General features: G+C 47.4%; 2 protein-coding genes across 2 annotated transcripts; both read right to left on the reverse strand.

The window, feature by feature from the left end:
- Positions 1-42: 42 nt before the first annotated feature.
- N7457_007059 (uncharacterized protein) lies at positions 43-6,891 on the reverse strand (the record flags this gene model as incomplete). The annotated part of the gene is made up of 6 exons (XM_057178102.1): positions 43-156; positions 219-1,880; positions 1,936-2,172; positions 2,319-6,070; positions 6,375-6,485; positions 6,789-6,891. The coding sequence occupies 6 exons, from the start codon at positions 6,889-6,891 to the stop codon at positions 43-45; spliced, it is 5,979 nt and encodes a 1,992-aa protein (XP_057029846.1).
- Positions 6,892-8,364: 1,473 nt separating this feature from the next.
- On the reverse strand, positions 8,365-10,706 carry N7457_007060 (acetate--CoA ligase; the record flags this gene model as incomplete). Its single annotated transcript, XM_057178103.1, has 6 exons — positions 8,365-8,424; positions 8,504-8,778; positions 8,837-8,966; positions 9,019-9,279; positions 9,338-10,582; positions 10,668-10,706. 6 exons carry the CDS (start codon positions 10,704-10,706, stop codon positions 8,365-8,367), a joined length of 2,010 nt encoding a protein of 669 aa, XP_057029847.1.
- Between the last annotated feature and the right edge of the window lie 9,521 nt (positions 10,707-20,227).

Genomic DNA, 20,227 nt, shown 5'->3' on the forward strand with positions numbered 1-20,227 from the left:
CAACTAATTCCTCGCAAACTGCAATATGTTGTTTCTTCGAACTCAATGACCACCCGCCATGATGACGCCGTAGTAGCGACGGCTCATTTCCGCGGTCTGCAAAACGCGAGCATCACCAGTCAAAGGCAGGCTCAGAACAGCAGACGATTCAACGGTCTGTAGAAAGATGGGGAGTCAGTAATGAATAAGACATAACAGAAAAAATGGAGGCAACTCACTTGAACATCCTCATTCGTAATCCAACTGGCAACAGCTCGGCTCATCTCCTTGAATGCAACACGCTCCTCCAATCCTTCCAATCCGGTTCCCTGGACGCGATCACCCATGGCAACAAGAGCACTCACCAACCGGTTGAGACGGGTTGGGTCGCGACGGCCGGTGGTGGCGTTGACCAGGCGGAGGAAATCTTCGTAAACACCGCCGCCAGAAGCCCAGCCGCGCATTTTACGCTCGGGTCCGTCGCCGAAGCCAGAAACCAGAGCTTCGAGGGTACGGTAGTCGCCTTCAATGATGGTGCTTGGGCCGACAATGCGGCAGAAGGTGGCGTGGGCGTCATTCCAGTGCTTGCCGCGGATGAGACAGTCGACCTCACGGGCTGCGTCGCCGATATCGCGAGCATAAAGGGCCTTGGCGACCCAGATCCAGGCCTCGGGAAGCTGGAGCTCGGTGATGAGATATTGCCATGCCGGGTCGGGGGTGCCGTCGGCAGCGAAAGGCTCGGGGAGTTGAGCGGCGAACCGGGCAAGAGTGTCTTGGATGGCGCGCTTGCGATCGTTGGCCTGGGAAAGGTGCAGGAGGACAAAGAGGGCTTGATCGAGTGTACCGCTTGCACTGAGCTCGGAAGCGAAGTCCCAGACGAGATGATCAGTTTGATCTTGATCGATTGTAATGGCGTGGTTTTGTCCAACTGTCGCAGCAAGGACGTGGTGCAGCTGGAAGGAGAGTCGGTTGGAGAGAGGATCACCAGAGACGGATTCGGGGAGGAGAGATGCCGGGAATTCCATGGATTGGACGCCTTGGCCTGCGGTCACTGAGAAGGCCTTGAGTAGGACCCAGAGAGGAGATTCGCGTCCAAGGGTATCGGAGCCAGGTTGCAAGACTGCGCGAGTACTGTCCTGGTGGGACGGGTGGGGGAACGCAGGCTCTTGTCCAGTGGCCAAATCGGCAAGGAACTTAGCGACAGCCACCTCGATTGGCTCATCCTCAGAAGTGCAATACCACAGACGAAGACCAAAGGCCTGGAACCAATCAAGATCGAATCGCTCGGTGAAGCCAAAGGTGGAAGCCCGGTCTTCAAGCGCACCGGTTGACTTGCCCTCACTGCGTAGAGCGTTTCCTGCGACCAGCTCGTAAAGGGCTCGCACGGGCTCAGTCATCTCCGAGAGCACATTGTTTTGACGCCACACATCAATCTGGTTCGCAATGTCGGCTCGCGAGGTAGCATCGCGACCAATTTGTGCAACCACAGTCGCCAGGTGGGGATTCTGACTGTCGACCAATGTCTTACAGGCTTCCTCCACTCGGTGCGAACAAATCAGATGAACGGCACGTTCCACGGGGCAGCGAATTACATCCACGTCTTGGGCATGCTTCTCACGGATAATGCTTTCCCAAAGACGTGTGAGTCGGTCCTTCTTGATCCGGTGCGCGAACTGCTGTCGGAGTTGGGATGGTACACCCGCTGAGATGTCGTCCTGGATATCGTCATTGAAGAGGATGTTGAGAAGCTGCCACACCAAGCGCTCTTCATCCGACTGGGAACGGCTAGAGGGGGACAGAGGGAATTGTGACAAGTCGACCTTGGCCAGACGAACAAAAGGAGCTCCGTCGACACGTTGGATAGAAGACTGAAGTCGTTGAACATCCAGCATCTCCTTCACCTATGAGACGGTCAGTATGAGCTTCAATGGACAGGGAAAGTGACACAAAACATACCTCGGCAGATTTGTTGTAAGTCATCACTGCAACATCACGCTCCTCGCTGGAGAGAGAAAAGCTTTCTTTCCAAGCGTGGCTCACCCCCAAGATGATGTCCTTCATATCGGTTTTTGCGCATACAAGGGAATCCATGGGGCCCCAGCGTGGCTTGAAAGAGCCATGGAAGGCAGCGTCGGATTCGGTCATTTGTGTTGCGTCGCCAGCAAAAGTTTTGGGTTGTTTGTTGTAAGGCCACTGTAATGAAGGAAAATAAATTTTAGCTCAGGTTATCTCATTTGTCAAACTATCTGGGGTGATGTTCAATTTCCTAGATACATGATGGAATTTGCAAAGGGGGAAAAACAAAATAATCAGTGTGAACATAAGAGGGGAGTGCTAACCTCAAAGCCCTTTGGCGGTGCCTTGGAAGCCTTCAGCGGAGAAGGAGCAGTTTGCTTGCGTGGCTGCTGGAACAAAGAGTTCATAAGATCAATACTGTTCGAGAACCCTTTTTTGGGAGGAGCTGTCGCGATGTTTGAGGGGGATTCGTCGTTCACAAGGTTGCGATCAATGAAAGCATTTGCTTGCATTTCACGCAGAGCATCGCGATTCTGCTTGCGAGGGCTGATGGTGCGCTGCAGCTGCTCGGCCCAGTCGCCACTCAGATCAAGTTGAGGCTTTGTGGGACTGCCAAAGTGTTTTGAGTAAGGGTGAGTGTCGTCCAGGTCACCAATGGTGCTCTGGTAATCGTCCTGCTCCACGGTGCGATGAGGAATGGGAAAGGCACCCGCCATATCCATTTCATCTGCCTCATCTGATCCAACTACCGAATCGCCAGATTGGTGGCTCTCGGTGACGATGTCGTCGTCATTCTCAGTAGTTGAACCCGTGGAGCCTTCCTCTAAAAAAGACTCGGTCTCACCATCAGAAAAATCATCCCTTTCCGCAGGCATGGTCTGACCGGCAAAAGAACCAGGAACAAGCTTGCGCTTCTTGAAGTCAAAGGTATCGTCCTCGACGCCGACCATCGAGCCGACGAAAGACTCGTCGATGGAAAAGGTGGTAGACTGGTCAAAATTCGTCGATTCATCGAAGCGAGCCTTGGGAGTAGGGTGGTCAGGGCCCTGGGTACTCATCATGCTCTGGTCAAGACTCTCACCTTCCTCTTCATCGTAATCGAGGCCATAGGTAGTGAAGTGGGGCACCTTGAATACCCAGGTTCCAGTTTCAGTCTCGTAGTTGATGAACTCGGTGTCGCCGACCTTCTGTAGACGATCAATGTGCTTGTCAAACAGAGGACCGCTGGTGACAGGTGAGTTGCTCTTCTTATCCCTACCACGCGGCCATGAGTTCTCGATCCGCAGAGTAGATGGCACGTTCAAACCCTTGCCTCTGGCAGGCTTGATCGATTCCTCGGGGTAGACGGTAATCTTGCGAAGACCAATATCGACAATGGAGGTGTAGAGGTTGTCCAAGTCAACGGTGGTCAAGTCGACCGAGCCGTTGAAGGTGACTGAACCACAGTTCTGACGTCCAACAGTGAAGTCGACGACTTGCTTGAGCTGGTCACGGCTCAACTTGCCAAGCTCGGCACGGCTAGGCTGCATCCAGTACTCACCAGGTCTTGGGTCCCCACCAGGAATGAACGTGAGGCGCTTGACGGTAGCACCGTTGGTGGGTGCGGGTGCGTTTTCGGGGACGACAGTGAGGTCACGGCCGACAGACTCCATCTCAGGACGATCGGAAGCCTTGGAAGCATCGAAACCATTGAGGCTACCACTCTTACGAACAGAACGAAGGAACCCAAGCTCCTCAGCAGATGGCTCGGGGGTATCAGTTTCAACACGAACTAGATCCCCGCCATTGAGACCGGAAGAGGTAGAGTCGAAGCTGACCTTTTTCTTCAGCTTGTCAGCAGATTGACTGGATTCATCTCCGTTGGTGAGAAGAGGAGCCGGCGAAGTACGAGCGGAAGTGGAGAAAATCTCATTTCTCACATCACGGTTGATGGTAAGACGCTTGAGGTTGCTGGTACCACGTATGCTGCCGGCCTGCAGGGCACCGGGAGAAAGGATGCTGTCTGCCTCTGGATCAAAGGTCTTGCGAAGGTTGCTAGTGGAGTAGCTCTTGCTGAAGCTGCGACCCATGCTGCCGCTAACGCTGCCGCGGAGGCTGTTACTGCCTCCAGCACCCAACAAACTACTACCAAGACCAGACGGGGTACCCGTGGTGCTAGAGGGCGAGCCATAGGTAGAGTAAGAGAAACCGTATCCACGCTTTGGAGGGGTAATGAGACGATTGGCAGCATTCGGGGTGATTTTGTAAACGGGCAAGGGAGTGCGCTGCTTTTGTTTCATGGTAGAAGACAGTGGCGTGGCAAGGGGGCCAGGAGTCGAGCCACCAGGGGCGGGAAGACCAGAAAAGATGGACTGGCTTCCGTAAGGGTTTCCGTCGAGCAGCGATGCTTGGAAGCTACCAGGGACAGGCTGGGATTGTTGTCCGGGCTGTGAGGCACCGAAAGCACTGCCACCGAGGCCACCGGCCTGCTGTTGCTGGGTTTGACCACCGAAGATCGAAGATCCGGCGCCTTGGCCAGTGGTGGATTGACCACCGCCGAAGAGGCCTCCTCCGGTTCCGGTAGTCGAGGCAAAGAGACCACCAGGCTTCTGTTGTTGCTGATTCTGCGTGTTGAAAAGGCTGCTACCACCAGCAGCTGGCTGAGTTGTCGAGCCGCCGAAGCCAGAAAATGCACCTCCAGTGGCAGCTGGGGTGGTGTTGAAGAGACCGCCCGGCTTTTGCTGCTGAGTTGAACCACCAAATAGGCCAGTGCCAGTAGTAGCCTGCTGATTTTGACCAAAGAGCGAGCTACCTGCCGGCTGCTGGGTCTGCTGCTGGCCTCCACCGAAGAGAGAAGATCCGGCAGCTGGAGTGGTGCCCGCGGTACCGCCGAGCAAACCTGTACCGGTTCCTTGTTGCTGGGTACCTGCGCCAAATCCTCCACCGCCAAATAGTGACTTGGTTTGGGTCTGGGCTTGGTTCTGTTGGGTTGCACCTCCGAAACCGCCGAAACCAGTCGTTGCTGGCTGCTGAGTTGCTCCACCGAAAGGCGAGGCGGTGGCAGTTGAAGCCCCGAAAGGATTCGCGGCACTGGTTGTTTGGGTGTTACCGAAATTACCGAACGCCGTAGTTGTGCCGGCACCAAACGCAGGTTTGTTCTGCTGTTGCTGGTTGTTGGCACCGAACAAGGACCCGCCAGTATTACCGAAACCCCCTGTAGTTCCAGTGCCAGTGTTGCTTCCGAATGCACCAGTGGTCTGTGTACCTCCGCCGAAAAGGTTTCCAGCCGGAGCAGCTGGGGTAGTTCCACCACCGAACATCGTATTCGCGGGTTTAGCTGCTCCACCAAACATTGTGTTGGTACCAGTGGAGCCGAATCCACCTGTGGTCTGAGTTGAGCCAAAGGCGGATGGAGCACTTGTTGCAGCAGCAGCTCCAAATGGAGTAGCATTGCCTCCAAAGCCGCCAGTAGACGTATTTTGTTGACCAAATCCACCAGTGGCAGTGTTACCGAAAGCAGGAGCACCGAAACCACCGGCTTGGTTGCTACCATTGCCGAACCGACGACCTTGTGAATAATCTGCGAGGCGCAGTTCCTCAAAGGACCACTTATTGTAGGGTTGCATCAAGCTAATGCTTTGGTAGTGATTTGTGGTACCAGCTGAGCTGGCATCCTTCTCGGTCCAAGGATTGAATGGAGTGCTGCCAGTGCCTTCACAGTTAGGCAGAGCACCTTGGAAGGCAGTGCCTGAGCCACCAAAGCCCGTGCTGGGGGTTGTGGAAGTGGCGGCAGGAGTTCCGAAGCCACCACTTGCGCCGAACCCGCCAGTTCCCGAAGTTGATGTGCCAAAGCCGGAGGGCTTGGCGGCACCGAACATGCTTCCGCCTGTGTTTGCTGTGTTGGTATTGGAACCGAAGGCACCTGGAGTGCCAGATGAGCCGAATCCTCCAGCGCCGAAACCGCCGGTATTACCAGCTGTCTGGGTACCACCGAAGAGAGACCCGCTGTTAGAGGTGTTGGTGGTGCCAAATCCACCGGGGCGAGCTTGGCTGCCAAAGAGAGTATTAGGTTGAGTTTGCGTATTAGTACCGAATCCTAGAGAGAAAAAGAAAGCATTAGTCAACACGATCAAATCTCGAATGAAGCGACTAAACAAAAGCAGATTGATGAAAAGAGGTCCTCGGGCGCATATCGTTCAAAATCCCCGTAGGTCGCATGTATTGGCAGTTCCAGCAATGGTTCACGGGCGATCACTCTCGGGAGCTGAAGAGAGAATCCACAAAGCTCACATGCGCGATCAGCGCAGTGATATTTTGATCGCAAGTCCATTCAATGTGATGGGAGACCTCGGTAGGGAAGTTCGAAGGAGCAGCGCAAAGCTCAATGGTTGAGCACGTACCTCCGCCAGTGCTAGATCCGAAGCCAGTAGATGTGTTGGAGGCGCCACCGCCAAAAGCGCCTGATGTGCCAGTGGCGCCACCTCCGAACGGGGATGCTGTCGAGCCAAAGCCTAGATGACGGAGGGGATCGCGGTCAGAAAGACTTGGTTTCGAAGAAGCCCTTGCATTCCTTATCTTGCTGTGGTGTCGCCAGGTCATCCAGATAGTCCGCAGATGATTGCCAGTGGCACGGCGAAGGTTGTTTTGTTTGAAATTTTCGCCTTGCGCATGTGTTGCACCATCGCGGAACGGGAATCAGGAGCACCGGTTGTCGAGATAGAGAAAAGCCGAGGACACGAGCAGGGGAGGGAAATGGGGATGGGCCCCGAATACACAAGGGGAATCATTGACAAAAAGCGAAGAAAAAGACCTACCTCCTCCAGTGCTAGTGTTGGTTCCGAAGCCAGAACCTGTGCCAAAGGCGCTGCCTTGGTTGTTGTTCGTGCCGAACGCTCCTCCTCCAAATCCGAAAGACATGATGTCGGCTGGAGTTTGTCGGGTATTTACGAAGTCATAGGTCGATTGAGCCCAGTGTAGAGCAAGTCTGAATGGCAAGGTCGAGAGTGGCGAGCAGGAGAATGCGCGGGATGAAGGGGAGAGGGAGAAGACGCGACAGAAAAGAAAGAGTCAAGTTTGCTGGAGGCTGTGTTAGGTAAGGTCCGGGTCACAATGCTCCGTCACGTGAGCGCTGCCTAAATCGGATTGCAATGAATGCGGTGCAGAGAGCACGACAATAGACTTTGTCTTCGATTTATTTGCTCGGAAGTGACTCATTGATGGCTCGACCAGCTTCAGGCCCCATATCTCATTGGTGGACGAAACCTGTCAGTCCCAAGTGAGCCGAAGGCGAACACGAGCGAGCCAACCAGAACCAGCTGTTTACCATGAAACCCAAGTGGCACTCATCCTCCATACATAGGTTCCTATCGGATTGTTGACCCATCAGAGCTGAGAGTAGTGTTACTATCTCAGTAGTCTCATGGCATGGAATCCTATCCTCCATTTGGACTACGAACTATCAAGGAAGCCTTCCAAGGTTGTTATGTACATAGTCGAGTGCTATTCACATGTACAACTACACGATGCCCATGCACCTCGTGAACCCCCAAACCAGGCCTCCTCGTTGATATTCCCCAGATTGGCTTCATCCCAACCCAAAGGGTCGAGACCTTCTTTCCCTATTCCGTGAGTATTTGAACAGAGATAAAGCCGTCTAAGCAACTTTGGAACCCTACCCCATTCCCTATGAACCGATGATCCATGGCGTGCCTGGAATGGATACGAGCCAACCCGTTTAGGACGCTTGTCTGCAAATAAACGATCGTTCTACACAAGAGTTCTGCGGAAGCTTCGCAAAGTAGTCGCAAGGAGTGAGTTCTCATTTTAGATTTAGTATCCGAAAGTATACTATGTATATTTGCTGCTTCAGCAAGGAATTCGCTTCGTTCCCATGAAACACGATAGTTCAAACAACTTGTGATGTGTTTGGCGTCTTGGTTTGGTTGGAATATAAACCGGATGGTCCTCTCCAAGTTCGGCCTATATTTAACACGCGGTGGATAGGTGTTGTAGGTCATTTCTACTGAATGCACTTTCATCCCATCAAGACAGATATCAAGTATTGGAATGGATAAGATCGAGTTCTTTTATAGATTGGCTGCAGAAACTGTCCATGCCACTAAAAAGGTTACAGAAGACGAGGTAAATGTATGAAACCAAAATACTATTCACAGCGCTTCTGAGCGAGCCAAGGGAATCTCAATACAAGTAGTGATTCTGAAAATCGCAGAAAGAAAAAAAAAATAAAAATAAAAGACCACCCGGTGATCCGAGTCCGAGGCTGGACTGAGGTCGGGAGGTATATAAATCCACGGAGGACTACCATTCAAAAATCTCACCAGAAATTTTGCTCGCCGACGTCATTATCATCAAAATTCATAGACTTTCACTCTATTTGCGGGCAGCGTGGACGATCTCGATGATTGTATCCACAACGCCGGGGTCGGAGAGCTATATAGAAGAGTACGTTAGAGATTGCTCAGAGTAACAAGAAAGTGGCACCAGATTGCCGAAGGGGAAATGTGCTTACCGTTGAAGTGTCACCAAGGCTGTCCTCCTCACCGCTGAGGATCTTCCGCAGAATACGGCGCATGATCTTGCCGCTACGGGTCTTGGGGAGGTCATTCACGATGAAGACGGCCTTGGGGGCGGCGAAGGGACCGATGGACTTGCGAACTTGCATCGTCAGATCCTTGCGGAGCTGTTCTGTGGGCTCGTGGCCATCCTTGAGACCAACAAAGGCATTGACAGCCTGGCCGGTCAGCTCGTCAGCAATACCAACGACGGCAGCCTCAGCAACGGCGTCTGTTCATAGTTAGCTAGGGCTCGGTGTGTGTGTTTGAAATACCGGAGTTGCACTCACGGTGCTCAATAAGAGCGGCCTCAATCTCGGCGGTGGACAGACGGTGTCCAGAGACGTTGACGACATCATCAACACGGCCACGGATCCAGTAGTAGCCGTCGTGATCACGGCCGGCACCATCTCCGGTGAACTATATTCTCGTTAGTATGGATTCCTTATCGCAAGGTTGAAAGGTGTCTTACGTAGTAACCCTTGTAGACATTCAAGTAGGTGTCCATGTAACGCTTGTGAGCACCCCACACGGTACGGGCCATGCTGGGCCAGGGCTGCTTGAAGGCCAAAACACCCTCGACATCATTGCCAAGAATCTCCTCGCCAGAGACGGGGTCGATAATGGCAGGCTCGATACCGAAGAAGGGCAAGGAAGCACTTCCGGGCTTGGTAGGGGTAATACCGCCGAGAGGGGTGATGACGTTAGAGCCAGTCTCGGTTTGCCAGTATGTCTGTAAAATAAAGAATTAGAAATCATACCACAAGGCGCAAAGGAGAGGGAATACGAACGTCGCAAATGTGAGCTTCCTCCTTGCCGACGGACTCGAAGTACCACTTCCAGACCTCAGCAGCAATAGGCTCACCAACCGAGCCGAGAACACGGAGGGAGCGCATCTTGTGGTGAATGTGCTCATCTCCAGCACGCTTCAACAGACGCAGAGCAGTGGGTGCAACGTAGAATTGTGTGACGTCGTGCTTGTCAATGACATCCCAGTAGCGGGAGAAGTTAGGGTAGGCGGGGGTACTCTCGAAAACGACGGTAGCACAACCGAGCAACAGAGGAGCGTACACGACATAAGTGTGACCGGTAATCCAGCCAACATCACCACCACAGAAGTAACGGTCATCATCGTGGATATCAAACACGTACTTGCCAGTCATGGCGGCACCGAGGAGGTAACCGGCAGTGGTGTGCATGACACCCTTAGGCTTGCCAGTTGAGCCAGAGGTGTAGAGCAGGAAGAGAGGGTCCTCGGAGTTGACAGGCTCGGGGGCGAGGTAGTTGGGGTACTTCTCGACCTCCTCGTGCCACCAGATATCACGACCAGCGGTCCAGGGCACCTCGGCACCGGTGCGCTTGTACACCAGGACAGTGTGCACATCGGGACATTGCTTCATAGCCTCATCGACAATCTTCTTGGTGCCGATGACCTTTCCACCGCGCTTGCCCTCGTCGGAGGTGATGACGACCTTGGAATTGGCATCCAGGACACGGTCCCGGAGGGAATCGGAAGAGAAGCCAGCGAAGACGACGGAGTGCACAGCACCAATACGGGAGCAGGCCAAGAAGGCGATCACAGCCTCGGGAATCATGGGCAGGTAGATACCGACTGTGTCACCCTTCTTGACACCGCGCTCCTTCAGGGTCCAGGCGACCCGGGAGACTTCGCGCATCAACTCTCCATAAGTGATCTTGCGGCCCTCATTGGGCTCATCGGCCTCATAGATGATGGCAACCTTATCGGGGTTCTTAAGAGCGTGACGATCGACACAGTTGAACGAGGCGTTCAACCGACCCTCGACGAACCAGGCGTTATCGCCGTTCTCGAAGGAGCCGTGGTGTGTGGTTTCAAAGTCCTTGTCGAATGTGAGGAGCTCGCGGGCCATGCGGGCCCAGAAAGTGTCGGGGCTCTTGATTGATTCATCGTAAAGCTTCTTGTACTCGTCGAGATCTTTCAAGTGAGTGCCGGTGGGGTGCTTATCGTGGAACGCCTGAGGGACGTGGAAAGTGTCGACATCGTGTGCTTCATGGACCTATACCATCAATTGTTAGTGACGGACTCCTTGTGGCGACTGAAGCTACCGGTTCCAGTCATCGGGAGAGGCAGGCGATTCTTACCACTGCGGGCTTGGGAGGCGAGATGGGGCCGTCCGACATGATTGCGGAGTCCAATAGAGATGAACAATATAGGTTTCAAAGGAAAGGGGGACTTTTATAATGAGTTCTGCGCGAGATCAGATGTCAGTGGACATGAATTGCGTAAGGCGGAATGAGAGGAAAAAAAAGTGAGCAAGGTGGGATGAGGGAGCTCTTATAAATGCGGACAGTGGGGGCCCGGAAGCAAACGTACTCGAAGTCAAGGGTATAGGGTGGTATATTATGAGCGAACAGGGGTATAGCAATTAGAAGAAAAAGAAATCCAAGCGCACCAGGACTGGGAATGCGCGACAATTAGTAGTCCGAGTGGAGAGAGAGCGAACGAGTGATGTGCCACTCCCTTTTCTTTTGCCCTTCCATATCCGGGGTGGCCCGTGCGCCTTACCATGCAATACTCAAATACCACTCCATCGCCAACGTTGTACTTCTGACGCCTGCATACGGCCTATGCCGTGCATTACTGACTTCGATACTCCGATTCAGGTCCAATTGACGGAGTTCCCCTCCCAATGCAATCAAAGCCATCAATAGTAAGGACCTTCAATCCCATGCAACTATCAGACGATCAGCATACACATGTTTGGGTTCGGCCATGCGGGGGTTTGGCAAGTGTCTTCCGTTGCTCCGGGGTAAACTGCCCCTCCAGGATTTTAACTAAGATCATCCTCGCCACCTCATTGGGGCGTTCATAGTCGGGAAGAAACGCTAGTCAAACCGACCACAGCCTAGGTGTTTCCGCATCGAACCCTTTGTCCGAGTCTAACTTCCCTTGGGGACTATACCCTGCAGTCCATGGCCAAGGTCCGGGGTTGGCCGCGGGCCAGGGGAGAGCAGGCCACAGGAGGTCATGCAAGCCAGAGATTCAGAGCGAGACAAATGTCCATCCTCAAGCCCCTCGCACCGGGCCAAACCCCGCCAATCATGCATGTTTTTATGCTATAGTCAGTTGCCCGTCTTCCTCCAGAGACTGCAACAAGCCTCTGGCCAATCTCATTTGGCTGTGATGCGATGACATATTGGACTATCATGATGTCAAGTGATCCATTAGCATCGAATCAGATCGCCATAACTTTTGTTCGCCATCAGAGAGGCTCATCGTGCGTCACAGGACCAGATCGCCGAGACCCGTGGACTGCGGGGTGGATGAGTAAGCTTTCGAGATGGTCTTGGACAAACCACGTCGCTCTGTTGACGCCGTTAATTTGGACGATCTCAGTCGGATGAAACTCTATTCGCCATCCTCAGATAGTCCAACGGAAAAATGGCGGTGTTTCTCCTTGTGTAGGCACTTGATATTCAGATATGAAAGCCGCCTGGACCGGTCCACATGTCTGTCAGGTCTGTAATTACCACCGATTTCTCCGTACAGAGAATCTAAATTTAAATATTTTTTTAAATACCAGCGGGCTCGAGTTTCTCATTACTCATTTCAACTGTTACATAGCAGGGATTGTGGATAAGTTGAATTGCCTTGTGGGGATGAAAATGGCTGTGGGACAAAAAAGGGGGAGAATTATTCGGTGCCTGGCAGGTTTTGGTTTGGCTGGCCCTTTGTGAGTTACGTTGAATGATTATCAGATCCAGATTATTTTTGGACTCGACACTGGGTTCTTGTACGTCTCTCGCAGGGTCTCTTAGTTCGTATGTTGAAAGTACCCCCGGTCTCCGGAGTACGGTTCACGGGATCTACACTCCATGTGTGAAAAAGGTTACATGCACTCCGTACGGAGTATACAACTAATGCAGTAAGAAGATCGGTGGGATACGAAGCAAGACACTGCATAATAGCTGCAGCAAGCAGAAAGGTTGTTTGCGATCCACCCCTTTCCCACTGGGTTCCCAACAAAAAAAAAGGACGCTGATGCAGCCTAATCGAAAGAGCTGCACGCTACACCGGGGGTCCGAGGAGGATATCAAGCCGGATTTGCACTATGTGCAATAGTACGGCTGTTAGATAGCGGGTAGAGTTTGAGACGGTGCCCCAATGAGCAGAATGCAATCCATCATCATAGTGGGACGGGGGCCCCCCTGTGAACCACAGCGACGCGTTAGGAAAATCCCGAGAAAACACCGTATTAATTCCAGACCTCGCGGGCAACTCGGGAATAAGCCACCTGAAATTATTCCAAACCCCAATGTCATCATCGATCGTATACCCGAGCACATCATACCCCCGAGGTCCTGAACATCCGGGGAAGAAGAATAACCGTCGAGTCCAGGTCGCCCTGACGCTGGCCCGAAAATTATCGCAAATTACCAAACCGCGAAGTATTAATTTGAGATGGAGCCCCTAGGGTCGGCTGAGGAACATCGTCCTGCTAGAGACCGTACCCGATCGGATGCCATGAAGACCAGAACGCGGTACTTCACAGCATGCTCGCCGCACATTTCTCGGCTGCTTCGAGCGTATCTTCGATGCCGTCTCATCGGCTATATCCATTGCAGCTATACAACATAGGAAATCCATAGCTGTGCTTCTACCCCGACATCTGTATCCTAAAGCCATGGTGCGCATTAGGAGGCCATGATGAAGCTTCCAAGGTTGTTGACTCTGCTGTTTCTTCGAAGTGAGTGGGGCAGCGGAGCGGATCACTGAGTGGAGTCGCGGAATATGAAGGCTTCTAGCGGGAAGTCCCTAGATACTCCGTACAGAGTCTACGGAACAGAGACTCAAGGAGAGACTCGGAATAACCCGCTTTAACCGATGGATAACCGGTTCTGAGCCCCAGGGCTGCATGTAGGTGCGTCTTTCACTCGGAGCCAGGAGCGAACCCCGAGAGAAATCGGGAAAATCGACCACTGAGGAGCAGCTTGTGGACTCTTCTTGTTGGCTCGTATGGGCAAGCGAACCTTGTAGACCCAAGAGGAGAGATGGCGGTAACGCTGTATCAAGTGAACGAGAAAGAAATAAACGAAACTGCTGCGATTGAGGGGTCATACCTAACACGAGGAGCAGGTATCGGTGTTGGCGCCAGATGAGAGATGGATAGCCCTTCGGGCTGGACTGTATTGCAAAGCGTCACGGTGGCTTTCTTGGTGGTTTTGCATATACCCGCGGACATTGAACGTGTATTGCTAATCGTTGAACTTGACATATCGCTGTGTGAATGTTAGATGGTGCTACGCGCAAGAATCCAAAGTATCCTATACAAGCAAAGATCTAAATGACAATCTGAACTCTGAATGAGTGTTTGTTGACATCCCGGGTAAACCAATAAACTCCAGATCTCTTTGATACCCTTTTTCGTCATACCCTACTTGGCCAGTCACTTGCGTTGATTGTAGAGCCTTTCTACCATGGTGATGCAACCTTTTCGGGATCCTATTGCCGGAAGTATAAGCCTGGGAGAACAGAAGTGAGAGTGAGCCTGGTCAAGAATAAGACATGGTTTGAAGCCAGCCAGAGCACCACAGATTGTGACTACCGACTATTTTATCAACATCGTATTTCCGAGCCAAGACTGCCCTCAGACGAGTCTCATACGATGCCCCTCCAAGATATTTCGAATTAGGTAAAGATATCTGACCGATCATAACATATATCTGCAGAACAATGCACGATGACGAGAGTTGATACTGTCATCATGCAGCCAATCCCATTTCGGTCCATCGACTGCCAATCTCGGCTCTGGTCGGCGAGAAGAGCTCGGGTCTGGAAGGCTTAGCAAATTAGCTCCATTTATGATATGGAACATAGATCAAGGAGAAAGTGGTAAGCTATTATCGTCACAGATAATGTGTTGGACCGTTCCCAGAATATATTGGAATAGATATATCTTGACGATTCCCTACATGTTACTCCTCGAATCTGGACGGAATGCCCTCCCATAAGATAATATATATCAAGGAATAAACCTTGTTGAAGATATAGAGGTATGATATAGCATGTAGGGTTTCAACAATGGGTTCAAATGATACTAGGAATAGGATCTCTCATAGAAGTATTGAATTGTCTAAAGATCTAGATAATATCTGTCTTTTCCTGCTATTTATGCCCCTTTGTGTGCCGAGGATCGGAGTCCTCAATTTGGCCCCCAAAGGTGAGCTTTTCGGCAGAAAAGACAAAAAGGGCGTAGCGTTGATAATCCTGCGGATGAGAGAATCCTGCCTCAGGCATAGTTCTTAACACGCCCCCTCAACGTATAGCCGTTACATATCGTAAGATCATATTATTAGGGACTGAGATAAATGAGGTTTCTTAGTCAAAAGGTACAGCTTTTAGACTATAGGAAGGTGCAAAACTAGTAGTTTTACACTATAAAAGACGTAGTTTTTATACTACGAAAGACGTAGGGGTTTATTCTACCGAAAGTCTATATATTTTAGGGTTAAGGTTTAAACCTACGATAAACTCTATAAATTTAGGAGCCCTAAGGGGCTTTATCAGTCTATCTATAATGTTTTCAGTCCCTTTTATATATATAAGCTTAATTTTTCCCCTTTTAACTTACTCGCGGATCTAGTGCTAGTGTACGTCGATATATTTTAAACGTCCTAAAATAGTAGGGTTCTTCGTTATCGTGATCGTAGACTAGCTATCGCTATATAAAGGAATAGGGGGAGGTCTATACTTCCTTAGTAAAAATTAAGATCTTTTAGTAGTTTTCGTAGCTAAATTACCTCTCCGCTAGTAATTAAGAGGGCTATATATTTAGCTTCGGCGCTTAATTTTACTATACTAGTCTACTTTTAAGATTTCTATAATATTAGACCCCCTATAAGGAAGAAGATATACCTAGTCCTACTTTTGCTTTCTAGGGCTAATCCGTATAAGGCGTCGATATACCTCTAAAGGTCCTAATTAGGTCTAGATTAGTATATAATTATATAATAGCTAGTACGTCCTATATAAGTAATTACTCTTTATACTAGATCCTCGTATTTAGCGTTTAGGTTTATAGTAAACTACGAAAGTATACTTACTATAAGTAAGAGGTCTAGATATATAACTATACTAGTATAGTTAATCGAGCCTATATCGGATTAGTACTATTTTACTACCTTACTTATAGCGGTAAGGGTCTTTTCCTTTATTAGAATAATAGATAAAGGGATTATAGGTCTTAAAGTTACGGTTTTTAAGAACCTTTTAACGTATATTTTTTATAAAATTATTATTTTTCCTATCTCTCTATCGTATACTATTTTTATCGAAAGATAGTAGGATAGCTCGCCGAGGTCTAATATAGACTATTTTATCGAAATAAGGTCCTTTATAGTTTTAATAAGATCCGCTATAGAAGCTATAATTAAAAGATCGTCGATATATATAAAAATATAAACGATTATACCGGCGCCCCTTTAATTATACTATATATAAAGATATAGGTTAGAAGTAGATCGTATAAAGCCTTTTATTAATAAGTAGTCCCCTAATATATTAAACTAGTTTACTACTAACTATTTTAGACTATAAAGACTTTTTTTTAGAAGGTAGACTTTACCTTAGATCTCTAAAAAATCGGTATTATCTTCGAAACCTTCGGGGTAGTATATTAAGAGTCTCTCCTTTAGCGTGGCGTTAAGATATATAACGTTTATATTAATATAAGCTATAAAAAGCTTCTTTTACGTAATTATAGCGAGGAGGATCCGTAGCGTGATATAGCTACCTATACTAGTAAAGGTCTCGGTATAGTCTAGATCTTCCCGTTATTAGAAACCTCTCGCTACCTAGCGAGCCTTAAATTTTAGGGGGTTTCTATCCGTATCGAGTTTTAGTTTATATACCTACTTACTAATAAGGATACGTATATTCTTAGTAGGTACGGGGGTAGGGATTATCTCCTAAGCTTTAATTAAACTAAGCTATTTAAACTCGATTTTTATAGCGCGATACTACTAAGGCTAAAGGGGTAAGTTACGTACTTATCGGACTAATTTAGGGTCTTCTATCTATTTAGGGTCTATATTTTTTAGGGTTATTAGTAAGGGTAAGGTTAAGAGATCCTTAGATAATAGGGTTAGTCTAGCTTATATATATAGGATAGTAGTATATTATACTAGATCCTATATACGTTTTTTATCTATCTAAGATATAGTAGTATAGAAAACCTTATTTTAGATCTTATAATTAAGGTTAGCGAGTTCTTCGGTAGATAGTCTCGGTAGGTCTACTAGTAGGACCGATTCGTTACTAGAACTCTTATCGATAAGTCTAAGATCTCCCTTAGAGTCTAAAAAAGGGATACTTTCTTCGGCGGAAGAAGTTATAGGGGTCTTTTCGGCGGAAGAAATTATAAGGTTTATATTATTTATAGGGTTCTTAGGGTCTATAAGATTCTTAGGGTCTATAAGGTCCCTAAAGTCTAGGAATAGGAACCTAGACTATTTTACCGACTATAGGGTTTCTAATAGGACTAGGAGATTAGGATTATTATATAGGGTCTAGTTATCTCCTTTATCGAAAATAACGTCTCTCCGAGTTATAATCTCTCCCCTATTTCTATCTACGTTTAGACGCTAAATACGGTATTATATATTATAGTAGCTACTATACCTAACGAGTCTACCTATCTAGGCGTAGGGCTATAAATATCTACTTATTAATATACTAACTATAGCCCTAATCTCTTCGGGGCTTCTTATAACGTAAGCCTTACTACCGGGTATCCGTAGGAATAAGATATTAGGTTTTCTACCGAATCGTATTTTATATAGTATCTAGTTTAGGAGACTATCTCTTTTTCTACTAAAATAGATAGTAAGGTTATAGGTTATTATTACTATTTTTATTAGTTCGGGCTATAGTATATCTAGGAGTCTAGTATCGTCGAGAATAGCTCTAATATATTCTTATACTATTCGTATTATTCTTTCGACTTTACTATTTTACCTATATATATATAGTGCTAAGAAATATAGATAGGTATTAGTATTCTTAGCCTATTTTTATAAGCGGAAGTTATTAAACTCTCCTCTATAATCTAATTAGAAGGCTCCGATCTCTAGTCTATTAGGCGGTAGTATTTTACTTCCTAGTGCTAGTAGCGGGGGGAGATCGGGGGTTATAAATATCTTAATTATTATCTCCCTTTTAGCGGAATATAGTTTTACTATTTTAATTATAAGGTCTAGAACGAAGTCTTTATAGGAGGTAAACTATATTTCTCTTTATCTATCGAAGTCGTCGATACTAATTATCTAGTATTAGTAGCTACCTCCCTAACCTTTAGGTATTTTACCCCCGCCCCCTAGATTAAGGTATACGAGATCTCTTATTTTACTAGATCTATATAAAACTAGGGTTCTATAGGGTACGAGCTAAGCCTTTCTAATTTAGTAGTAGCTATAGGGTCTTTTAGAGGTAGGTAGGCCTATAATATTAATATCTTCTATAATTTTTACTATTTCCTATAGGGATTTAATCCCTATATAGTATAGTCTATAGTACTAGGTATCGATATTAACCCTATCTTTTTTAAGCTTAGTAAGTAGCTCGCTAGGGGGAGTCTCGCTAGAAGAAGTCGAGGTAGTCTCCGAGGACTATTATTTTAAGCTATTAGACGAGTTTATCTTCTATATCTTTATTACTCTACAGGTAGCGAGTATTTCTACCTTTTCTACCTAAGAAAAGGGTCCCTTTTTCGGTAGAAGAGATATTACCTTTTTTAGCGGAATAGTATCTTTCACTAGTTAGCTAGATAAACTTACAGCGTTTTCTAATTTTTATATACTTAGGCCCTCTAGCTAGGGGTAGGAGTCTCTTAGGATAACCTCTATATTATTAGCCTAAGAAATTAGGTATCCGTAGGTAGTTTTTTCGGCGGAAATAGGAGTATCGGCCTAAGTTTTTAGGTATCCGACACCCCTTACTTCCTATACTATCGTTAAAACTAACGTTTCTAGATCTAGGGTCTAGTATCGGTATATATAGCGAACGTTTAGTATCTAATTTTTACCCTTTCGTAGTCCTTTTATAAGAATACTACTATCTAGTTTTCAGAAAATAACCTCGTCTCCGTATATCGCTATAATCCTATAGTTAGCGAGCCTAGGCTACGAGATAAGGTTACTATAGAGTTTAGGGAGATATATAGTCCTAATAAGAATAAGATCTCTCCTTTACTTAGTCCCGTCGTCGACTATAATCTTAATATCTCCGATTATATCTTAGACTAGCTAGTTTATTAGGGCTATTTTAATCGTAGTAGTTAGTAGTTTCGTAGTGCCTAGTATAAAATAGTCTAATAAGCTAATTATATATTCGTTATAGGCTATATCGTAGATCTAGTTATTAATTAAGATACTAGTTAAGAAGTTTTATACCTCGTAACCGTATTCGACCTATATAATTAGGGTTTCCGTAGTCCGTTTAGGTACTAAATTAGGGTTTTTTAGCTAATATTTCTTAGCGGGGTACCCCTTCTTTTTATAGAAGGTATATACTAATCCTAGGGGTCCTCGTCGTATACGGGGTCCTCGCGGTTTTATAGGTTTACTAGTTTCCGTAGATAAGGTCCTTATAGCTACCTTTTTACTAGCGGCGAGGTTATCTTCTTCTCTTTATAGTTCGCTATATAGGCGATCGAAGAGGTATTAGTCTAGCTAGTTAGTTAACCTACTAACTATTTTATTATAGTTAAGCTTCTATAGGTACTATTCTAGGCTATCGAGGCACGCTATAAGTTCCGTATATTTTTTAAGTTCGTCTATTTCTTATAGCTTAATTAGTAGACTCTCAATCGGGGGATATATAATAGTCTTATTAGTCTATATAGTCTTAAATACCTCGATTAAGGTTCCGACGTTATAGACGTAGGATACGTATAATACTTTTATTATAATAGCGTCTTATTCGGCGGTAAAAGTATTCTTTATATTATATTAATTTTATAATTCCTACTAGATACGCTCGGGTTCTAGAGGGCTCGGCGGTATAATATTTTTCGCTAAGTCTAGGTATATAGTATTTAGGATAGTAAGCTAGGCTACTCCCTTCTATATATTTAGTATATAGTGCTTCTCGTACGAAGAAAGTAATAATCCTACCTTACCGTCGATAACTTATTTAAGAAGGTTTTAGTTTAGCACTTACCGTATATTAGCGGCCTAGGTACGGTAATTATTTAATCCTATAAGTTTTAGTCCTTTATATTCTTCTTTTCTTTTAAATATTTTCCTAAGATCTTTAGTGAAACTAAGGTATCGAAGGGCGTTTTCTTTCTCTTCTCGGGTATTATTCTTTAGAGTAGCGTAGCGGTTATATAGCGAGAATATAGAGCTATCTCGATTAAATCGGTTTAGGTTATTAATCTATATTAATAGGACTTATATATTAGTCTCGATAGACTCGGAGACTTTAGCGGGGGGTCTACCCGCTACGAGCTACCTAGTTAATCCTTAGGGCTACTAGGTATAGAGATACTCGGTCGACTCGAGTTCTCTAGCTAGTTAATCCGCGGGGTTTAGACGTTATAGGCCCTAGCCGGGGTCTATATTTCTAGTGCTAGCGGGAGCTATAGGACTATTATTTCCTCCTTCGTTATCGCTACCCTCGCCTAAGGCGCTACTATAGTTAT

This window comes from Penicillium paradoxum (assembly GCF_028828445.1).
Source record: "Penicillium paradoxum strain IBT 22861 chromosome Unknown utg000006l_segment0_segment0, whole genome shotgun sequence".
NCBI classification, from domain to species: Eukaryota; Fungi; Ascomycota; class Eurotiomycetes; order Eurotiales; family Aspergillaceae; genus Penicillium; species Penicillium paradoxum.